Source organism: Piliocolobus tephrosceles, chromosome 10, assembly GCF_002776525.5.
Source record: "Piliocolobus tephrosceles isolate RC106 chromosome 10, ASM277652v3, whole genome shotgun sequence".
NCBI lineage: Eukaryota > Metazoa > Chordata > Mammalia > Primates > Cercopithecidae > Piliocolobus > Piliocolobus tephrosceles.
Window position 1 is genome coordinate 12,192,852 of NC_045443.1, and position 23,418 is coordinate 12,216,269.

The following is a 23,418-nucleotide window of genomic DNA, read 5'->3' on the forward strand; positions in this document are numbered from 1 at the left end:
ATATGTGTTCACCGGTAGCTTAGACAAAGGTGTTTGCTCCTGTTTAAGAATAGAATAAACTAGAAGGCCAAGCCCATCATGTATGACTGTACCATTTGTGCACTGTGCCAGGGGCATTGAGTAGGAACTGAAATCCAGTCCACACTTCCTTAGCCACGCCATGCACCTGCAGGGCTAAATCTGCTCCGAGGAAACATTTTTTTCCAATTTGCACAAAGATGCCACAGAGGCCACACAAAGGATTACAACAATTTGGCTTCCCATTTACTCTCCGATCTAATCTCTTTATTCACTTCATTCCAGCAACACTAGCTTCCTAGGTGTTCCTCTAACATGTCGGACATGTTCCCCCAAGACCTCTTGCATTTACTATCCCCTTTTGCTTGACAGGTCTCTTCCCAGATACCTGGGAATAGCTCATTTCCTCACTTCCTTCAGTTCTTGACATAAATGTCACTTTTTCAGTAAGAACTTCCCTAATCACCCTACTTAACAGTGCAGTCCCTGCCACCATCACCCTTTCTTGCTCTTTATATTTCTTCATTATACTTATTGCCACCTAACCCCTGACATAATTTATTGTTTATTATCTGTCCCACTGAATCTCATTCACTGCTATATTTTCCAACGGCTGAAGTAATGCGCAGCTTGTAATAGGTGCTCGATAAATAAATACTCATTACAATAATATATGAAGAAACAAGCAATAGAACCTAGCACAGTGGCATGTGCTCATAGTTCCAGCAACTAGGGAGACTGAGGTGGGAGGACTTCTTGATCCCAGGAGTTCAAGTCCAACCTGGGCAATACAGTAAGACCTGATCTCTTAAAAAGAGGAAAAAAAGCCAGAAGGAAGCACTGGGTGACAAGGAGAGTCTTGTAGCTATGATTTTGAAAGTAAGAGAATAAAATCTGAGGAAAGGAAAAGAAAAATTTATTTAGGACCTCCAATATATTACCTATCATACTAAATGTTATTTAATCCACAAAATTATTATCTCTATTTTATAGGTGAATGCACTGAGGATCAGAAAGCTCAGGCCGGGTGTAGTGGCTCATGCCTGTAATCCCAGCATTTTGGGAGGCCAAGGCTGGTGGATCACCTGAGGTCAGGAGTTCAAGACCAGCCTGGCCAACATCGAGAAACCCCCTCTCCACTAAAAATACAAAAATTAGCTAGGTACCGTGGTGCACCCCTGTAATCCCAGTTACTCAGGAGGCTGAGAGAGGAGAATCACTTGAACCTGGGAGCCGGAAGTTGCAGTGAGCCAAGATCACGCCACTTTACTCCAGCCTGGGTGGCAGTGTGAGACTGTCTCAAAAAAAAAAAAAAAAAAAAAAAAAAAAAAAAAAATTCTTTCGGCCGGAACCGCCATTTTCCAGTAATTCGCCAAAATGACAAACACAAAGGGAAAGAGGAGAGGCACCCGATATATGTTATCCAGGCCTTTTAGAAAACATGGAGTTGTTCCTTTGGCCACCTATATGCAAATCTGTAAGAAAGGTGATATTGTAGACATCAAGGGAATAGGTACTGTTCAAAAAGGAATGCCCACGTCACACATGGCAAAACTGGGAGAGTCTATGATGTTACCCAGCATGCTGTTGGCACTGTAGTAAACAAACAAGTTAAGGGTAAGATTCTTGCCAAGAGAATTAACGGGCATATTGAGCATGTTAAGCACTCTAAGACCCGAGACAGCTTCCTGAAAGGAAGAGATAAGAGATATCCCTGAAAGGAAGCTATCAGAAAATGGAAAGTGATCAGAAAAAGAAAGAAGACAAAGAGAAAGGTACCTGGGTTCAGCTGAAGCACCAGCCTGCTCCACCCAGAGAAGCCTATTTTGTGAGAACCAATGGGAAGGAGCCTCAGCTGCTGGAACCTATTCCCTATGAATTCATGGCATAATAGGTGTTTAAAAAAAAAAAAAAAAAAAAAGACTTCTGGACTGCTAAAAAAAAAAAAAAAAGAGAGTTAAATGATTTTCCCAAGGTCATGAAGCTGTTGGGTAAAACAGTGTATGTGTTTTTCCAGGCCTTGCCTTGCTTCTTCATTTATTTATTTAACAATAATTTCTTGAGTGTCTACCACAGATTAAGCGTTATTCTAAGGCACGTAAGATATGTCAATGAAGAAAACAGAAAAAAAAAATCGCTGCTTCATGGAGTTTATATTCCAACAGACAGACAACAAGCAATAAATATAACAAAGAAGGAAGTTATATAAATAGTAGAGTGTATAAATGACATAATACATAGAGGGGTGAAAGTGCTATGGAAAAAAGAAAAAGTACAGATAAGGGGCACTGGCATGCTGGATAGAATAGCAGCATAATTTTAATTTTAAATAGCATAGACCAGGTGTCACTATGAAGGAAAAAATTAAGCAAAGACTTGGACATAAAGGGTATCCATGCAAATATATGCAAGAGCAACACTCCAAGCAGAGGAAACAAGCAGTTCAACAGTCATGAGGTGAGCGTACCCGGCCTATCTGAAACCAGCAATGAGGCCAGTGTGGCTGTCATGAAGAAAGCAAGGGAGACAAGAGTAAAAGCTGAGGTTAGAGAAGAAAACTGAGTGGTGGGGAATGAGAGGCAAGAAGGGGTTATGAAATGTTGGGTATAGGTCATGTAGGACCCAGCAGGCCATTATAAGAACTATGTTTTTATTCTGTGTGAAATGAGAAGCCAGACTTCTCAAAAGACATGTCTCTATATGTTACTGTCCTTTCCTTTTTTCCATTCACATTTTAATGTACTGCATTCTGCGTTTCACCATTACTTTCCTAAAATTACTCTCTTCAGGGTTAATAACCACCTTACCCAAAAATCCAATGTACGCTATTTTAGACCTCCCCTTACTCATTCAACAGAGTTCATTTTTGAAACAACCTTATCTCTGTCTTCTGTGCCTCTATTCTGTCCTCCTTTTTCTCTTAGCTCTCTGATTGCTACTGCTGTGTGCTCTGTGAACTTCTCCTCCTCAACCAGAGTTGCATAGTTTACCAAGTGCCTTCTTTTCTCTCCATCAGAGTCAGCCCACTGATGGGGGTTATGGCCCACAAGTTAAATCTGGCCTGCTGCCTGTTTCTGTAATAAGTTTTACTGGAATTCAGCCACTTCCATTTTGAAAATGTATTGCCTAAGGCTGCTGTCACACTACCATGGTGAGAGCTGGGCAGAGTTCAGCAGGTGTGACACGGCCTAAACACCCACAAAGCCTGTGAGAGAAAGTTGCTGGCTCTTGAACTATACATTCTCTTTAGGTAACCTCATTCATTTTAAATACATCCTGGTATTTCCAAAATTTGTATCTCCAACCTCATGTCTCTTCTCTGATGATAGTCCATCATCTATGACACATAATCCAGATGTCATCCTTGCTTCCTCCCTTTCTTTCCCACACAGAACTCATTAATAACTTCTGCTTGTTCCAGCTTCAAAATATATCTTGAATCTATCAACCTCTCTTCAACACACCCACTGCTGCCACCACCACTGTCCAGGTCTACCTGTATTACCACACTGGTCTCACTGACTTCCCTGGTACTGGTTCTTCTCCCCAGAAATCAGACCGTGTATTATCTTCTATCTTCATAACAACACTATACAGCAATTACTATTATTATTCCAATTTTACAAATGAGAAAAAATTAAGGCTTAAAAAATGTATTACTTGTGTAAAGCAAAAAAGCTAACGTGTGGAATGTGTGGCAGAGATTGCAAAGTATAACCTCTTAATCATTCCACCACATGCTTGTGTTCTTTCTCTTCCACAACTGAAGTTGGCATCAGAATAGACCAAATTTTTCCTATGAGAATTATGACTTTCTTTTGTGCTTGAGAGAACGTATCAGGTCAATGGTTAATTATCTCTAATATCCTTAGCAGTTTGTTACTTTCCACCATATTGACCCAAACTCTACCTCTCCCATAATCTATTCTTTCTGATCTAATCTACTTATTTCTTAATCGTATCTACCAATTTGTTCTTGTCTATCCACCAAGAAATGGGCCTTCATATATATTTAAGCTTTAAGCCAGGTTTCCCCTAGCCAACAATGTTTTGTTACATACTTTGTTGTTAGTGTTGTATGTGTACTTGCCGGTATTTAAAAATCAGGAGATGAGGGAGTCACACACAAAAAAATCTAGATTCAGGACTGAATGAAAAGATCTGGTAACATCAGCTTCAGTTCAATTGCAACTGCCTACTATGTTCATTGCATTTTTCTCTTTAGTTTCTTATCAACTATTACTTTATACTGCGTTACATGTTCTCACATGCATTTTCTGTATGGTCTATTAAACATTTAAATTTTTCATGACTGTCCTACTCTATGCACTTCAAAGGACAAGTAAGTTGTGTTTTGGGATTCTGTTTTACTCCTTTACAATAAATATGATGCATGATACTATGCAAATTTTACACTTAATATTTAATGTCCAAGGGTGAAAGACTTAATTTTTCCTTTTTTTTTTTTTTTTTTTTTTGAGACAGAGTCTTGCTCTGTCACCCAGGCTGGAGTGCAGTGGCCGGATCTCAGCTCGCTGCAAGCTCCGCCTCCCGGGTTTACGCCATTCTCCTACCTCAGCCTCCCGAGTAGCTGGGACTACAGGCACCCGCCACCTCGCGCGGCTAGTTTTTTGTGTTTTTTAGTAGAGATGGGGTTTCACCGTGTTAGCCAGGATGGTCTCGATCTCCTGACCTCGTGATCCACCCGTCTCGGCCTCCCAAAGTGCTGGGATTACAGGCTTGAGCCACCGCGCCCGGCCAATTTTTCCTTTTTTTTAAAGAAAGAATCTGTGTCACCCAGGCTGGCGTGCAGTGGTGCCATCACAGCTCACTGCAGCCTCAATCTCCTGGGGCCAAATAATCCTCCTACTTCACCCTCCTGAGTAGGTGGGACTTACAGGTGCACACCATTACTCCGGCTAATGTTTTTATTTTTTGTAGAGACAAGGTCTCGCTATATTGCCTAGGCTGGTCTCAAACTCCTGAGCTGAAGCATTCCTCCCACCTCAGCTTCCCAAAGTGTTGGGTTACGGACATAAGACAATGCACCAGCATAAGACTTAATTTTTCTATAACATCAAATTGCTATCATCAAATAAGTAATAAGTAACAAAAACTTGCATTCCCCTACCCTTCCAAACAAATGACCCCCTCTGGATTCCCACAATATTTTACTTCAGAAAAAAAACACGCTAAAGTACTTTGAAAATGCTGCTTTCTCTCACTCTAGCTTGCTTTGGAGGGAAATGCAGCTTACCACTACAAGTCCTGTTGTCAGCATTAAGAGAGTAGTGGGCAGGGCATCCACAAACAAAACCCCCAACTGGCACAGCCAAGCAGAGGTGGGAGCAGTGCCCATTGCTGGAAGCACATTCATTCCACCCTGACTGTCGAGATGAGTGAAAGACGAGGATGTCCATCACATAATCCAAATGGCCTTGAATGATGGTGCGGTTTTGGCCACTGGTTTTGTTGGCACGCTCAATGCTGCGTCGGCTCCAGTCCGTCCAGTAGATATAATCTTGGTACTGAGTTAAGCCAAAAGGATGAGGCAAGTCATCTGCTATAACTTCACGGTTGAGTCCTATTTTCAGAAAGGCAGTAGACAGGGGAGAAGCAGAGTGATAAAATATGTGAGAATACAAGTGTCTTGTTGGCAAAAAGAAAAAAAAAAAGCCCTAACATATAAAACATTACATTGTAAGCAATTTAAAATTGAAAAATTCATTTAAAAGCAATTCTAAAAGCAGACCAGTTCTCTGAAATCAATCTATCTTCTGACCCCATGCTTCAAACTTATGTTCCCGCTACGAATCACTCAGTTTCCTAAAATTCTTGCAAATGGTCTACTTTAAATGTGGTTTTCTTTTCTCTACATAAGGGTCTACAGTTCATTTTTTTTTCTTGAACTATAAAAGGAAAAGATGGAAATATATATATTTTACTGGTACAAAAGTCATTTCAGGAGTATCGAGGGAGTTATAAATTTCATTACAAGTCCAATAATAATGAAACTTTCACATAATAAAGAGATGAATCCAAGTACCTGGATCACTATTAATAATAACAAATAGGATACAATTCCAGAACAGAAGAAGAGTGGACACATTCATATGAAGTTGTATTAAAAGTATCTAACCATTGATAAATAGCAGCCACTGATTTTTGCATGGAAAGAATATACTGTCTGTCTGAGTAAAAAGCAGTAAAGCTTACCAAGCATATTTGAAGATTCTATTAAGTTGGTGTCCAGGTCTGTCCAATAAAGCCTCCTTTTAGCATAATCAATAGTCAGGCCATTTGCCCGCCCCACATTTGGAACTAAGGTAGTACGTTCACTTCCATCCATTGCAGCTCTGTCTATCTTAGGTTTTCCACCCCATTCAGTCCAATACATAAATCTAAATTCAAAATAATAAATATTTAACATTTCATTTTTTTATTATCTGGGGAAAAGGGTCATATTCATGCAAAGTAAATAAATTTAAATAAAACATATAGCAAATCAAGGAAATGCGTAAAACAAAATCATGGCTACAATGCTTTCAATTATTTTGGCACCCTAAACTAAGTATTTTTTTCCATATCCCAAAAAGGAAGTGAGTCAGCTTTCTTTAGTCTTTCCAATGAATTTGTTCCATCCAAACCTAGGAATTGGAAATAAACCAATAGTTTATTGCAGTACTGGCATTTATAAAACTAATATTCAAGAAAACAGCAAAGGTTTAAAGCTCTGGTCTCAGAATCTGGTTCACTTCTGAGTAAAATTTTTTATATATTTTTGAATATTAACTAATTTGAGTTTTTAATATGCTGAACTTACTTTTTGACTTGTGTAATCAACTCTTCCTCAAAGTAAGTTGCAGAAGTACATGAAAGACAATTATAAATACTAACCCTTTAACTGAAATCAAAAGCAAAGCTTGAAAATGTATTTGGTCATATAGTCCAAGGGAGCATACTATATGGTAAGAACAACACATCACCCCTTGATGTGTCCACTGGGCAATGAACACCACACTACTACAACAATCCGTGAAATTTTACAATAATTATTTTGCTGTTATTTTCCATTTTTGAGTTCTGCACTTTAATCTTAAAGTAATCCTACAGTATAGGCTTTTTATCGATGAACAGGCCAAAACACTATAAGAAATGTGAACAATTTATCTAATGTCTTCAAGCCAGTTACACGACAGAGCTAGAACTAGAACCCCTTGGCCAAATGCCCTTTTCAAGTCAACTAGTGAGGTGCTAGTTTTTGAGACTCTTGAATATTGGAACTGAAAAAGCACTTCACATGCCAGCTCTCACGAAATACTTGAGGACAGATATTCACTCATCAGCCTGTCAGCTGATAGCTGACTTGGTAGCAATGTATGAACGTGCTTTTCTGAAAACTGAAGGTGTTCTGCCTTTATATGCATTTGTCAATTGACAGTCACGTGTACACCATAAAAGCCAAAGAGAAACAACTGTGCGAGAAATTTCATACTTGCCAGCAGCAACCAATACCAGAGTCTTTAGTCTCAACTATTAAATTTATCCGTCTGGCAGCTAATGTTTAGAGCAAAGATCACCACAATATGTCAGTGCTGACTAGATGAATTACTAGCTAATCATGGAATCAATGTCATTTTCAGTGAAACTATTTTAAGTAGCAAATATAGTAAACATATTTATATGTTCACATTGTTTACTTATTCTTCTCTTCTTTTTTTTTTTTTTCCAAGACGGAGTCTTGCTCTGTCACCTAGGCTGGAGTGCAGTGGCATGATCTCGGCTCACTGCAACCTCCACCTCCCGAATTCAAACAATTCTCCTGCTTCAGCCTCCTGAGTAGCTGGGACTACAGACACATGCCACCATATCTGGCTACTTTTCTTTTATTTTTAGTAGTTACCAGGTTTGACCATGTTGGCCAGGCTGGTCTCAAACTCCTGACCTTGTGATCCATCCATGCCTTGGCCTCCCAAAGTGCTGGGATTACAAGCATGAGCCACCACGCCCAGCCTGTTCACTTCTTTTATAAGTGGAATTTTTCTTCAAATTTCAGATTTCTTAGCTGCTGGCTTTAAAAACTGTGCTGACTCTTGTAAAAAGGAACACCCGCCCTTGGAAAACGTCATGTTGTAAACAGTTTAGTCTATCTTGTAATAACAACGCCACGGCCAGTTTATAATAATAATCAAACCAAACTATCCATTTTGAATTAATAAATACTCCAAAATAAAGCTTTTTAAACATAGTTTTTTCTTAGCTCACAACATTGTTTCAGTGGGTTTACTTCAATAGGCTTGAAATCTAGTATAACTGGGAAGGAGTGCAAGCAACTATAGATGCATAATCCCTGTTGGTATATATATTTAACATAACAATATACTCATCAGTAACATTTGATTATCCATTTCCCTCTTTCCTCACCTAAATTATGACAAAAGTAAAATTAGCTAATAATTATTCATTCAAATCAGCAAAATATCAATTAATGGTGTTTTTAAAAGCTCATCTATCATTTAGTTCTCAGAATCCTAAGAAGTATTATTTAAAACATTAAGAATATCATCTGTAACTATGCCATGTTCCCCAAAATGTACACTGCAGTTGCAAAGAATGCACATGTAAAGCTGTTTACCCTTCGGCAGGGTCCAACGCCAGAGCTCTGGGACTATCTAGGTCTTTCCACACCAAAACTTGTCGATGCTGCCCATCCAACTTTGACACCTCAATTCGATTCGTTCCTGTGTCTGCCCAGTACAAGTTCTTCCCAAGCCAGTCTACTGCCATGCCTTCTGGATAATCTAAGCCGAATTCTACCACATGTTCCAGTGCACTGCCATTCATAAAGGCTCTGCTGATGGTCTGTAAAATAACATCAACAACTAAGTCATATAGCATAAGTCAAAACCCAATCCAGAAAGAAGGTTTGGTTTGGTTTTTGTCAGGGGCAAGAGGATCCAGAAGTGACAAGAGGCATACTATTTCCTAATAAAATTCACATAACTTGCAAGTGCAGAAAAATTTGATGTGAATCTCTAATAAATGCAACTTCAAGTTTTACTGCCAATTCAGGGGGGAAATGTTAAAACTCTAAAGAACCAAAAACTTATTCTACTAAAAGCAGAATGACTTTACTTTTAAAATTTATCAGTAATCAAGTGGAAAAGCTGTGACCACAAGGCTACAGATCTTAACAAGTAGTCATTTTTTTTTTTTTTTTTGAGACGGAGTCTCACTCTGTCGCCCAGGCTGGAGTGCAGTGGCGCAATCTCCAATCACTGCAAGCTCCGCCCCCCAGGTTCACGCCATTCTCCTGCCTCAGCCTCCAGTGTAGCTGGGACTACAGGCGCCTGCCACTTCGCCCGGCTAATTGTTTTGTATTTTTAGTAGAGACGGGGTTTCACAGAACAAGTAGTCAATTTTCAAAAGGTGCTTAAGATTATGGCAAGTCATCATGCCTACCATATAAATGAATGTAACCATTATACTACCATTATAGCTTTGAGCCCCATAAAATTTTTAAAAATCATAATTCAAACTAATAATAGATACTACATCTTATCAAGTATTATCCTAAGTACGTTTTGTCCACAGATTTTCTCATTTTATACAACAGTCCTGCAAGTATGGCATTACCAGTATTTTATTTTATATATTTTATTTATTCTATTCTATTCTATTTTATCCTATTCTATTCTATTTTATTTTATTTTATTTTATTTTATTTTATTTTTTGAGAATTAGTCTCATTCTGTCACCCAGGCTGGAGTGCAGTGGCATGATCGCGGCTCACTGCAACCTCTCCCTCCCAGGTTCAAGTGATTCTTGTGCCTCAGTTTCCCGAGTAGCTGGGATTACAGGTGTGCACCACCACGCCCAGCTAATTTTTGTATTTTTAGTAGAGACGGGGTTTTGTCACGTTGGCCAGGCTGATCCCAAACTCGTGACCTCGGGTGATCCATGTGCCTCTCAGCCTCCCAAAGTGCTGGGATTACAGGCGTGAGTCACCACACCCAGCCACCTCCCATTTTCAAGATGACGAAATTTAGAAGATCATCCAATGCAAAGCAATATTTATTTCATTTATTCACTTAATAAATTTAACTGAACACCATTAGAATCCAACTCTGACTCCAACACCCCATGTTTTCACACATTACAAAAACGTTTACATGAGTTATCTGAAACAAGCCCAAAACAATCTGGAAGAAGAAAAGATTATTCTTCGGATTTATAGGTCTGGAGCTTCCGCTCTCTGGCTATCCTGGTATTCTTTTCGGTAACTATTCTAGGAAGAAGAAGATAAAGAATAACTCATTGTTGGCCTTTTCCGCCTCAGTCAGGCCTTAAAATTTTGTTTAAAGTAAATCAAGAATTTTTGTTTAAAGTAAATCAATAGTCATTTTATGTGAAGCACACATTTCCTTACTCAGCTAATTGCAGAAAACGTCATTCATCATTTTCAAATGGAAGGAAGTAGAGGAAGACTACGGCTAGGAGATTTAAAACACCCTGGCAAAGTATCTTATATTAAAAAGCATCTAAATAAAATACTGAATGGGCCTTTCCCCTCACTTAAAAACTTAAGGGTTTTGGCCGGGCACGGTGGCTCACGCCTGTAATCCCAGCACTGTGGGAGGACGAAGTGGGCGAATCGCGAGGTCAAGAGTTCAAGCAGCCTGGCCAACATGGTGAAACCCTTTCTCTACTAAAAATACAAAAATTAGCTGGGCGTCGTGGCACGCACCTGTAGTCCTAGCTGCTCAGGAGGCTGAAGCAGGAAAATCGCTTGAACCTGGGAGGTGGGGGTTGCAGTGAACTGAGATCGCACCACTGCACTCCAGCTTGGGTGACAGAGCGAGGCTCCCGTTTCAAAAAAAAAAAAAAAAGTTGAGGGTTTTTCTTGAACTCTGCCTGTCAAGCAATGAGGGAGGTGCATCACAGCATGAAGATTCAGAAATTCTAGAAATTCTCCCTTTTGGTCCCTAGCTTTAATATTCCAACTCTTTCGCTAACCTTGAGTGATATATCAGTCCAATAAATTCGGTTGTCTGTCACATCAAAATCCAAAGCAGAAGCTTCCTTGACACCAGTGAGTGGAATAGCCACATTATTATTGTTTGTTTCCAAAGAAATTCGTCTGATGTCTGCTCTCCGTGAAAACAAAAGGAAAGCCTCTGGGACAATGCAGGTCTTCATGTCACTGATGAGTTCAAAGCCAATAGGGCAAGCACAGCGAAGGCCCTGAGGTCTGTAAAGGCAGAGATGGCTGCATCCCCCGTTTTCCTCAGCGCAGGGGTTGGAACCTAAAAGATTGATTATAAAAGGGGCACAGAAGAACACACACATTGACGCATTCAACATATTTTCACTTTTAAATTACTTAAGCCTTTGGTTCACAAATGCCTATCTGCTCCCAATCTCAAGTTTCAATTCTAATATCACAAACAAGTAATATGCAGATTAATAGGGAGTAAAAGAATGGTGAAGTCTTTTCCTTTAATATCCATAGTAAGCTTTAAAATAAGGTATGTTATTCATACTATCAGACTGAATTCTTTGGATGAAAGTGTGCCTATGCATGTATATTCAGTCCTTCAATTCAAACCTGGGTAGCTATAGTAGTAAAGTCAACGTTTTTTTTTGTTTTTTTTGTTTTTGTTTTTGTTTTTTTTTTTTTTTTTTTTTTTTGAGACGGTCTCGCTCTGTCGCCTGGGCTGGAGTGCAGTGGCTGGATCTCAGCTCACTGCAAGCCCCGCATCCCGGGTTTACGCCATTCTCCTGCCTCAGCCTCCCGAGTAGCTGGGACTACAGGCACCAGCCACCTCGCCCGGCTAGCTTTTTGTATTTTTTAGTAGAGACGGGGTTTCACCGTGTTAGCCAGGATGGTCTCGAACTCCTGACCTCGTGATCCGCCCGTCTCGGCCTCCCAAAGTGCTGGGATTACAGGCTTGAGCCACCACACCCGGCCTAAAGTCAATGTTTAAAAGGTCCCTTCTCAGTATAAAAAGAAGGGGATAAAGAAGATTTCTAAATTGCCTCAAAACATCAATAATTTACACTGCTGACTATCTCCACCTTTTTTCATTCCTGGTTTCCATTTCTAAGAAAGCTTTGGAGTTACTTACCAATCACTCGATGAACATTTGTGGCCTTTAGGCCCATGAGGTCAGGCAGCTGATCTATGATCACTTCCCTCTCTGCACTTCGTTTATGTACTCTTTCAATGCTACGCCTCTGCCAGTCAGTCCAGTAAACGTAGTCACCCAACAAAGTAAATCCAAATATGTGAGGAATTTTGTCTTCCACTAGTACTCGTCTCCCAGTGCCATCAGTATTCATAACCTTCAGGTTTAAATTCAAAAAAGAGGATGAACCATGTATTTATTCTTCATGCAAAAATAACAAATCCAACTGCCTGCTGTATAAAAATCCAAGAGTCATCTTGGTATTCCTATTACAATGATTTCTCAAAATTACATGATGATTTCATAAGAATGATTTCAAATATTCCATATAAGCCTCTATTTGACCACTTTTCCCCCAATCTCATATTATTCTTCCTTCTAAAAATTCTGTCAACTTTAGATTATGCAACTCTTCTATTAAATGACTGTGGCAAAATTAAAAATACAGTATCATCACCTTAAGTTTCCACATTTATGTTCAATTATAATGTACCTTCACATACATTGTTTTATCATATGTTTTGTTTTATAACATATTTTATTTTATCCTGAGAGCTTTGCCTATGGAAACTGAGATTCATGTAAGGTCACAGAGCTTGTAAACACAGCTGATGTCTTTTTCAGGACTCTTTCCACTTAGCATGCTTTTAATTTTGTTGTTGTTGTCAGTAACAACAAACAACAGATAAAACGGATCTCAATAAATCTCTCATTCCTGAGATTATAATCACAAAAGTCTATCTGGATTATATGACACCCTCTCTGCATCTAAGTTTCAAGAAACTAGGATGTACCTTCTCTTTCCAACTACCTAATAGTAACATTATTAAATTCACTCTGGCATTCACATTGCATTCACAGTGCATTCACCATGCACTACTCAGTGTTGACTTAACTTGGGATACCTTTATTGACATAATATAACTAATATTTGCATATAAGATTATATCTGATACTTTTTGGGGGGTAGGAGTAGACATTGTTCACATCTACATGTTTTTAGTATGAAATAACATTTCTAAAGGTTAATTTGCCCAGCACACAGGCCCCTTTAAGTGGCAGAAATGGTCTCAGGTAGGGACTTGAACAATGGGACTCTGAAAGGCTTGCTCCATCTTTCAGAACAGAACAAGGTCTTCTCCATTTCCAATGCAACATTTCCAACTGCATTTCCAGGAACATGTACTGCTACCTCATCTAAAATGTCACATACTTAACAGTGAACCTATGTTCTGCATTAGGGACAGTTCAATCAGTCTATCAGGGAGCACCCAACACAGAGTGATAAATATTCCATATTATACAACACTAAAATATAACTTTCTTCCAAGTTTGTGATATGTTAAAATATGCCTGACTTGGTTTTATTCTTAGATTTAGTTCTATCTTATTTTGCATTATCTTACATTTAATAAATTACACTAATTTTGCTGATCTTTACATTCAAATGTTGTCCTTCCTATTAAAATTTGCTGTTGTAAAAGCATCAACTAGATGCCCAATATTAAACTTTTAAAGAATAACACTTATATTTCTACTTCAAAACGATTACAGGATCAACTAACAAAATCTTTTCTCTTTCAGCTATATCACTTTATAACATTTTTGTTTATTTTGATAAATAAATAGCTTAAACAAAAGATGGATGATTAAGTATGAATTAGGAAAATGGGACTGGGTATGATGGCTCATGCCTATAATCCCAGCACTTTGGAAGGCCAAGGCAGGAGGATCACTGAAGCCCAGGAGTTCAAGACCAGCCTGGACAAAATGGCAAGGCCCTGTCTCTACAAAAAATACCAAAAAAATTAGTCAGGTATGGTGGGATAAGCCTGTAGTCCTAGCTACTCGGGAGGCTGAAGCAGGCAGATCGCTTGAGCCCAGGAGTTTGAGGCTGTGGTGAGCTATAATCAAGCCACTGCACTCCAGCCTAAGTAACTCCAGCCTGGGAAAAAAATTTTTAAAAAGAAAGAAAATAGGTAAGAATTAAATTAAAAATCATTGTGAGAAAAATAATAAATACCACAACTCCAAGACCTTTTTAATAAACATAATTCTGCGTCTTCTATTTACCAGTTTCCCTTCATTCTTCTATTCTCTAAAAAATGTCTCATGATCAGTAAGTAATACTGTGGCAGAAACAGATTCAAATATAAGTTTTATCACTCAGTGGGTACCCTTAAGCAAGTTCTCACAAATAAAATAGGGACAGTGGGCCAGGTGCAGTGGCTCATGTCTGTAATCCCAGCATTTTGGGAGGCTGAGATGGGCGGACCATGAGGTCAAGAGATGGAGACCATCCTGGCCAACATGGTGAAACCCTGTCTCTACCAAAAATACAAAAAATTAGCTGGGCGTGGTGGCGCACACCTGTAGTCCCAGCCACTTGGTAGGCTGAGGCAAGAGAATCGCTTGAACCCAGGAGGCTGAGGCTGCAGTGAGCGGAGATCGTGCCACTGCACTCCAACCTGGCAACAGAGCAAGACTCTGTCTCAAAAAAAAAAAAAAAAATAGGGGCCGGGCGCGGTGGCTCAAGCCTGTAATCCCAGCACTTTGGGAAGCCGAGACGGGCGGATCACTAGGTCAGGAGTTCGAGACCATCCTGGCTAACACGGTGAAACCCCGTCTCTACTAAAAAATACAAAAAAAAACTAGCCAGGCGAGGTGGCGGGCGCCTGTAGTCCCAGCTACTTGGGAGGCTGAGGCAGGAGAATGGCGTAAACCCGGGATGCGGAGCTTGCAGTGATCTGAGATCTGGCCACTGCACTCCAGCCTGGGCGACAGAGCGAGACTCCGTCTCAAAAAAAAAAAAAAAAGGGACAGCGCCACTGCCATCACTGAATTAATTAAGGATCAGATAAAATAATGCTAAATATATAGCACAGTATTAGGTGCACTACCTGGCAAACACTGATTCCTGCCCTTTAAAAATCATTTTATTAAAATGCTTTAGTTCCTAAATGTAAACAGCTACACGATTGTATTTAATTATTTAACGTAGTGCTTCAAAATAAAAATACGTAAACATAAAAGAATACATGAAAATAAAAGACCAAAACAACCACTCACTGTTAAACTGAAGACAAAAACCAAGAGACCTTTATCTATCCTGAAACCAGTAGGAAACTACACAGCTACAGCCTCCCATTTCCTACTCCCATTTTTATTGTTTACTTTTGCTAGTTAGATATAAAGTAACTAAAACAGTAAACAAAAAAAAGCAAATATTTGACAATTTCATACGAGTACACTTTTGCTGCTCTACCAGACCCCTAATCAAACAACATTAGTAAAGACATCTAGTAAATGCAAATCACCATGATAGACATGATGAATGCTGAGAAGTTTGAACAGGGCCTCTTCCAGCTAAGGTACTACAATCTAATTGGGGAGGCAAACGATATTTACACTAAAATTACACAAATATCCCCTCTCTGTAAGTAATCAGGAAAAACTTCAGGAAATAATAGGAGTTGAAATTCATCTTGAAGAATTAGAATTTTGACAAAGAGAAAGATAAAAACATTTTCTAGAATAAAAGAAATAATGAGTAAAAAATAGTATAAAACAGTAGACAGAATTTTAATAATATACTTTATTTAATCTAACACATCCAAAATTCTTTTCTCTCAACATGTAATCAATATTAAAATTTTATTAATGACATCTATGTTTTTTTTTTCTTTATACTAGGTCTTCTTAGTATGTGTTTTACAATTAAAGTACATCTCAATTCAACCTAGGCACATTTTAAGTTCTGCAGAGCCACATGTAATTAGTGGCTACATATGGCACTGTGCTGGATTAGAGTCTTCAGAGTGGTTACTATATACAGCATATAAGAAAATTAACTGGTTCCTTTTTTAGTTTACATCACTGTCCCCTCTATACCTGTCACCTTCAGGCTTACCTCAGATCGATCAGGCTCAGTAAAGCTTCAAACAAATGTCTTTTATTTGGTCTTTCTTTCCTCCCAGCTATATACTATTTAATTCTAATATGATGTTAAAATAACTACACACACACACACACACACACACACACACGTCTTTGACAGAAAAATAAAAACAAACTACTTTTTTTCTTCTTGTCACATTTGCAAGTTTACATATAAAACATTAGCTAAGAGGTTAGAAGGAGCGCCAAAGACCTGATTCTTTCATTTCTTTTAGGCTATGTCAAAAAGGAAGTATCAAGACCATAGATATATTATTAGAAAACCCATTTCTGCCATCTCCTTAACCCTCCCACTTAAGACATACTACAGTCTAGATCAGCCATGTACTAACAATGGTTAAAACTAGGTAGTTCATGGTCATCTCTACTCTGCTTTCTATACTCAGACATTTTCCATAATTTTTAAAAAATGAAGAGAAAAAGCTAAGGAGCAAGCCCAAGGACACACAAATAATAATGATGATGATAACTGCTGTTTTTCATAAATGCTATTATCAGCTGAGCGCGGTGGCTCACACCTATAATCCCAGCACTTTGGGAGGCCAAGGGAGGCAGATCACGATGTCAGGAGATTGAGACCATCCTGGCTAACATGGTGAAACCCCGTCTCTACTAAAAACACACAAAAAAAACTAGCCAGGTGTGGTGGCGGGCACCTGTAGTCCCAGCTACTCGGGAGGCTGAGGCAGGAGAATGGCATGAATCCAGGAAGCGGAGCTTGCAGTGAGCCGATCTCGCCCCACTGCACTCCAGCCTGGGCGACAGAGTAAGACTCAGTCTCAAAATAAATAAATTAAATTAAATTAAACGCTATTAGCATTTTTGTTAGTATGATATAGAAACGAATTATAAGGATCCTCTGAAGAGATTAAGGGATCACCAGCTTAAACAATATCTGACTGTGAGACTTTGAATCTAAACACACAGATAATGTTATTTTCCTTCACACAAAGTCCAAATTCTGAAATGTTTCCTTCTGTTACTTTTGTAGAGGTGACACTATTAGAAAACTGACTTCTCCACTAAGTATTTTTCATGTACCAGCCACACAATCTTTTTCTACTGGGCACAAGTTACCATAGCGAAATAAGAACATGTTGCTTTGTCTTAAAGAAATTACTATTCCATTTACTCATATTCCTGTAAAAGTTTTAGACAGGTTACTAGCTCTATAAATACAGTTTAAGCCCCTTATGTTTAAAATAACACAAATTCTGGCAAAAGCTTGTTTGTATATTCTGAACCCAGAACAAATGAACCACTTTAGGCAATTCCAAAAGATTACACTTATGCTTTAAAAACTGTGCCAATGTTAATTAAATCTGGCAACTCTTAAGGGTTTACTTCACTGTATTACCTCAGAGTGGTTTAATTAGTTAAACTGAAATTAGGCTTCTGTCACTTCTAAAATCTAACTCCAAATCTGAACCAGAGTCTCCAGTGGTTTCAGCTGCTTTGACCACACTGTGGCATTGGTTTAACACTCTGAAATATTCTAAACCACACTGAGAATATAGGCTACAAGAGGAAATAGACATGGGTTAACCATAACATTATCTGCACAAAGAAGAGGTAATGGCAAATCTTCTACAGACATCACATCCAGTCTTTGAGTCATTTCATCAGCTCATTAAATGTCAAGACAGGATTGCCCATGCAATCTTGGAATGCAGCCAGTCTACTACCAAAATTGCTGCTATGCAACTTCACTTGACAAGACAAGTTCAAGGAATAGATGCAGGAGGACAACCAAGCACCCACCATAAAATGTGCTAGAGTGGGAATGCTATGAAGTTCTAGAAGAGAAACTCAAATTATGCCCAAAATGAACCATTCTCTTCTAATGTTCCAGACAATATCCAAAACAAGCAGTTTATTAAAAGCTTACACATAAGAGAGACAGATATGACTGAGGGTTGGGGAATGTATTTTTTTTGATACAACTTCATAGAACATAAAATATAATTTCACATAAAAGGGATTTTAAAACACAGAATATTTATCCATGGAAACAACATTTCAATCACGCCAAATCTCACTGAGGTGACAAGTATAAAGAAATGCTTTGGACCCAGTAGGTGAAGTAAAGGGACACCATGCACCTGTTTAAGAGAGAGGTAGGGGCAATAACAGCGCTATATTCAATGCCTTTTAACCTATTTCAAGATACATTATGTCTGAGTACATATGAAAACAATTTAATTGTTTTCATATTTAAAATGACTTATATGTACTCAAGACATAATGAGTATGTTACTCTGGGTAGTTATATAATATTTTTTGCATTGAATATTAAACATTTGCAATTACTATGCTCTTTTTCTGTTAGAGCTAAAAATTACTACTGTGACCAAAGCTTTCTAAAACCTGTATTACTCCAGGAAACGAAAAAATTGAGAACAGAGTTCCAGATGAAGGCATCATGATGATGAATGTCAACATCCTGGTCAATTATACTCAACAGCTTCATAAGACACTTCTGAAAGCCTCACTGTCCTGAGGCCCCAAAAACCTAATAGGGAAAAGATTAACATGTCAACAAGGGAAAACCGCCCTGTTTGCTCTCATTCTTTTCAAGCACAGCTAAAATAAATTCTTTTGTTTTTTGGGCGACAGGGTCTTGCTCTGTTGCCCAAGCTAGAGTTCAGTGGCATGATCTCAGCTCACTGCAACCTCTGCCTCCCAGACTCAAGTGATCCTCCCACCTCAGCCTCCAGAGTAGCTGGGACTATAGTTGCATACCACCATGCCTGGCTAATTTTTGCATTTTTTGTAGAGACGAGGTTTTGCCATGTTGCCCAGGCTGGTCTCAAACTCCTGGGCTCAAGTGATCTTCCCACTTCAGCCTCCCAAGTAGCTGGGACTCCAGGAGTGCACTACCATGCCCAGCTAATTTTTATATTCTGTGGAGTCAGGGATCTCATTGTGTTACCCAGGCTGGTTTCAAACTCCTAGCCTCAAGGGATCCTCCTACCTCAACACTCCCAAAGTGCTGGGATTTCAAGTGTGAGCCACTGTGCCCGATAATCAACTGGCAATTTTCAAATAGGAGTTCACAAATTTATTGTTATGCGATGTACCCCAGACACAAAATAACACAACAGGACAGCACCATGTTTACAACTCAATGAACATAAATCCAAAATCCACGTGCTCTGCTGAGTTGAGGAATCTAATGATGGAGTTTATCAATATAATTCTTCCGTGATCATATGTTATGAAGATTTGGGGAGAAATATATATCCACACTAACATACGGTACATATTGTGTGGTAAAGTAGCACATATGGGCAAATATTCAGGTATTTAAATTAATTATTTTAAATATTTCTCAAACTGAAAGTATAATCAATCTTTCTTTTTTTTTTTTAAAGCAGAGTCTTGCTGTGTTGTCCATGCTGGATTGCAGTGGCCTGATCTCAGCTCACTGCAACCTCCGCCTCCTGTGTTCAAATGATTCTTGTGTCTCAGCCTCCTAAATAGCTGTGATTACAGGCACATGCCACCACGTTGGGCTAATTTTTGTATTTTTAGTAGAGACAGGGTTTCACCATGTTGGCCAGGCTGGTCTCAAACTCCTGGCCTCAAGTGATCAGCACACATCAGTCTCCCAAAGTGCTGGATTACAGGCGTGAGCCACCGTGACCAGCCTCAAACTGAACGTATAATCAATTTTAATGTTATAAATTGGCAAAGATTCAAAAGTACTTGTTGATACTTGTCATATTATCAGAACAGCCTCATCTCAACAATAGATTTTTTTATTATAATTTCTTAAGGAGGAATTAATCTTATAAACCAACAGTAAAAAAAATTATCAACAAGTTCCTATATGTTTTTAACAATACAAAGGCTAAGATACCAGACAAAGAAATTCCTTTAAAAAAGAAGTTTGAATACTTGGGAAACAAATTTCCTTATTACGGTATTGATGAAATAAAGGAAGTTATCACAGGAAAATGTAGTCCTGCAATTTCAGGCTTAGAATATGAAACAGAACATTCACCAAATGCCAAGTGAATTTCAGTACACATTATACAAAATAATACCTTCTTTATTCAAAATTTCTTGGTACTAAAGGTTCTAATAATCTTTGTTTCTGTTTCCCAACAAAGTTGTGCCAGGTAAAATTAGGTTTGTACAAAACTAGCTATGGACATTGTATCCTTTTAAAGTAGGGAAGCTTACTCTAAGATTTAAAGCAAATACACATGTTCTTAAAGTAGACAGGAAAATCTTTTTACCTATACTATCATGTGTTGCTGCATTGTCAGTAGAAACTCAGAAATGAAAGTGGGGAGGAGAAACCAAAATAAAAAGTATATAATGAAAAAATAGGTCGGGCACGGTGGCTCACGCCTATAATCTCAACACTTTGGGAGGCCGAGGTGGGTGGATCATTTGAGGTCAGGAGTTCGAGGCCAGCCTGGCCAACATGGAGAAACCCCGTCTCTACTAAAAATACAAAAATTAGCCAGGCATGGTGGCATGCGCCTGTAATCCCAGCTACTCGGGAGGCTGAGGCAGGGGTATCACTTGAGCCTGGGAGGCAGAGGTTGCATTGAGCTGAGATCACGCGACTGTACTCCAGCCTGGGCGACGGAGTGAGACCAAGTCTCAAAAAAAAAAAAAAAGGCCGGGTGCAGTGGCTCACGCCTATACCAGCCTGGCTAACACGGTGAAACCCTGTCTCTACTAAAAATACAAAAACTTAGCCAGGAATGGTGGCAGACGCTGGTAGTGCCGGTAGTCCCAGCTACTTGGGAGGCTGAGGCAGGAAAATGGCGTGAACCTGGGAGGCGGAGCTTGCATGAAGTGGGCTGAGATTGCACCACTGCACTCCAGCCTGGGTGAAATAGTGAGACTCCATAAGGAAGGAAGGAAGGAAGGACGGACGGAAGGAAGGAAGGAAGGAAGGAAGGAAGGAAGGAAGGAAGGAAGGAAGGAAGGAAGGAAAGAAACTGTGAGAAAAATTTAGCTATGACAACACTACTGCTTTCAATAAAACCAAAGATTAGAAACATATTGATTTTTGTCAATCAGTTAAATGGGTATACAACAAGAAAAGTAACCTCAAGAAAATATAAACTAATAGTACATTCTGAATTTTACACCACGGCAAAAATGTTTTAAACCTATAAATTATCAATGACATATCTTTGCTATTAGTAAGAAGTTCTACATGCCCTCAGTGCAACAGACGTTTTCAGCAGTAAAACCTGACCCCCCAAAAAAAAGGAATGCTGTTAAGACAATGTTGTTCTGCCTCCTGAAGGGTCATATAAAATCGAAATAAAGACTTTTGATCTTTCCGCTATCAATAACATGAAAATTATTCTTTCTGCTAATGCTTTAGTACTTATTATGGGAAGGCCCCACAACAATATAGTAAAAATTGGGAGGCGGGGAGGGGGTGGTGGCAGAAGTACAGTGCAGACAAGTAAACTAGGTTTGTCCACAAAAGGCAATGAAGTCATTTCAGCATAATGAAGAAGAGACATAAACAAGTACTAGCAAGCACCTTTTAAATAACACCTACAGATAGGTGGCCACTATCACCTGGCAAGTAGGGAAAACAGACATACCCTCACATATATGTTATTCTATTAAAGCAGGAGCCAAATACCACAACCATTTTTTTTAAAAAAATGTGACATCATTAGCAATGCCCTATGCTCAATCTCTCCTTCCAGAAGCTTAGGTTAAATCTAGTCATTCTTTCTACAACTCTGTATAATATAAAAACACATCTAATATCCAGAATTCCTCATTCCTTCTCCCTGGTTTCCCTAATGTAGCCAGCATCTGGTCACATCACCACTTACAAAAGAGGAAGTGAGAAGCTGATCTAAAGAATTTCCACTAAGCGAGTAGGTAGCATAAATGAGTGAACACAATGAGACTTTCCCATGTGATCCACTCAAGACACATAGGTTTACTATGTCTTACCTTGCTACATAATAATTTACCAAATAATTATCTTTTCTTTCCAAATGTACTATAAACACATATACAACAGTGTGATCCCAGACTCTTTTTTTTGAGACAGAGTCTTGCATCTTGTCTCCCAGGCTGGAGTGCAATGGCATGATCTTGGCTCACTGCAACTTCCGCCTGCAGGGTTCAAGCGTTTCTCCTGCCTCAGCCTCCCAAGTAGCTGGGATTACAGATGCCTGCCACCACGCCCAGCTAATTTTTGTATTTTTACTAGAGACAGGGTTTTGCCATGTTGGCCAGGCTGGTCTCGAACTCCTGACCTCGTGATCCACCCGCCTTGGCCTCCCAAAGTACTGGGATTACAGGCGTGAGCCACCGCGCCTGGCCAACCAAACAGACTCTTAAGTCTTTCAGAAGAGAACAGGGTTAACACAACCATAATTTGATACTCTCTTATAGTCCCAGCGAAAAGCAGCTTTCATTTTTAGGCATGACAAAAGCTAGGAAGCTTTCTAAGGAAATGGGACTAGAAGGGAGAATGTCACCCAGACTAGGGTTAGATCAGTATCTGGGATCAGCTGCCACTAACAAAAGGCTAGCAAATACACTTCTTGGAAAAAGAGGGATTTTTAAAATTACATATCTTTCTAAAAGTTTTCAAGTTCAGTATTATCAAGTCAAGGGAGATGAAAAGCTGGTAGAAGCAGTTGCTCCTAGAATCACTACTAGTCTCAGGATGGGAAATCCCAGTTTTTCTCCCCTAGTTATGCAAGACTAATTTAGATGAAGAGCTGCACTCTTTCTTTAGTTTGCCAAGTATCAGATTTTACATCAACATAAGAAGGGAATAAATAACTATATGCTCTCTTTATTTCCTAGATGTGCCTATGTAAATAAAATGGCAAAGGCTCTGATGTCCTAATAGTGAAAACTCATCCGAATCTCCAGGGGAAATTATAAAGGGAGGTCTTCATGTATACAGAAGTAAATTTACCACAAACATCAGTCTATAAAAAGGGGATAAAAACCAAACAGCAGTTGTGTTCCAGCAAACCTAGAAGGAGAAAGATGTATCTAAAAATAAGATTTATGGGTGACAGAGCCTTTGCAGATTAAAAGAATGAATGAATGAAGGAACAAATGAACGAATGAATGAAAAAAATTAAAAACAGGTTTACGGATGCTGGTACCATACAGGGAAGAAGGAAAGAACGGCTGAAGGAGCCAATGACGCCACTATATGTATGTGTATATATATATATATGAGCATAGCTCAAGGAAACATAACAAAGTGACCAGAAAAGGAATTCTAATTTTA

The 23,418-nt window shown here is 39.0% G+C and overlaps 1 protein-coding gene across 2 annotated transcripts in view; it reads right to left on the reverse strand.

The window, feature by feature from the left end:
- Positions 1–23,418, reverse strand: part of LRP6 (LDL receptor related protein 6) — a 149,616-nt gene that overhangs the window by 34,738 nt on the left and 91,460 nt on the right. For both annotated transcript variants that reach the window (XM_023226169.1, XM_023226170.1), the window contains exons 8-12: positions 12,147–12,363; positions 11,035–11,324; positions 8,654–8,880; positions 6,235–6,419; positions 5,276–5,602 (exon numbers count right to left, since the gene is read on the reverse strand). In XM_023226169.1, coding sequence (XP_023081937.1) covers positions 5,276–5,602; positions 6,235–6,419; positions 8,654–8,880; positions 11,035–11,324; positions 12,147–12,363 — 1,246 coding nt within the window. The remainder of the gene's footprint in view (positions 1–5,275; positions 5,603–6,234; positions 6,420–8,653; positions 8,881–11,034; positions 11,325–12,146; positions 12,364–23,418) is intronic.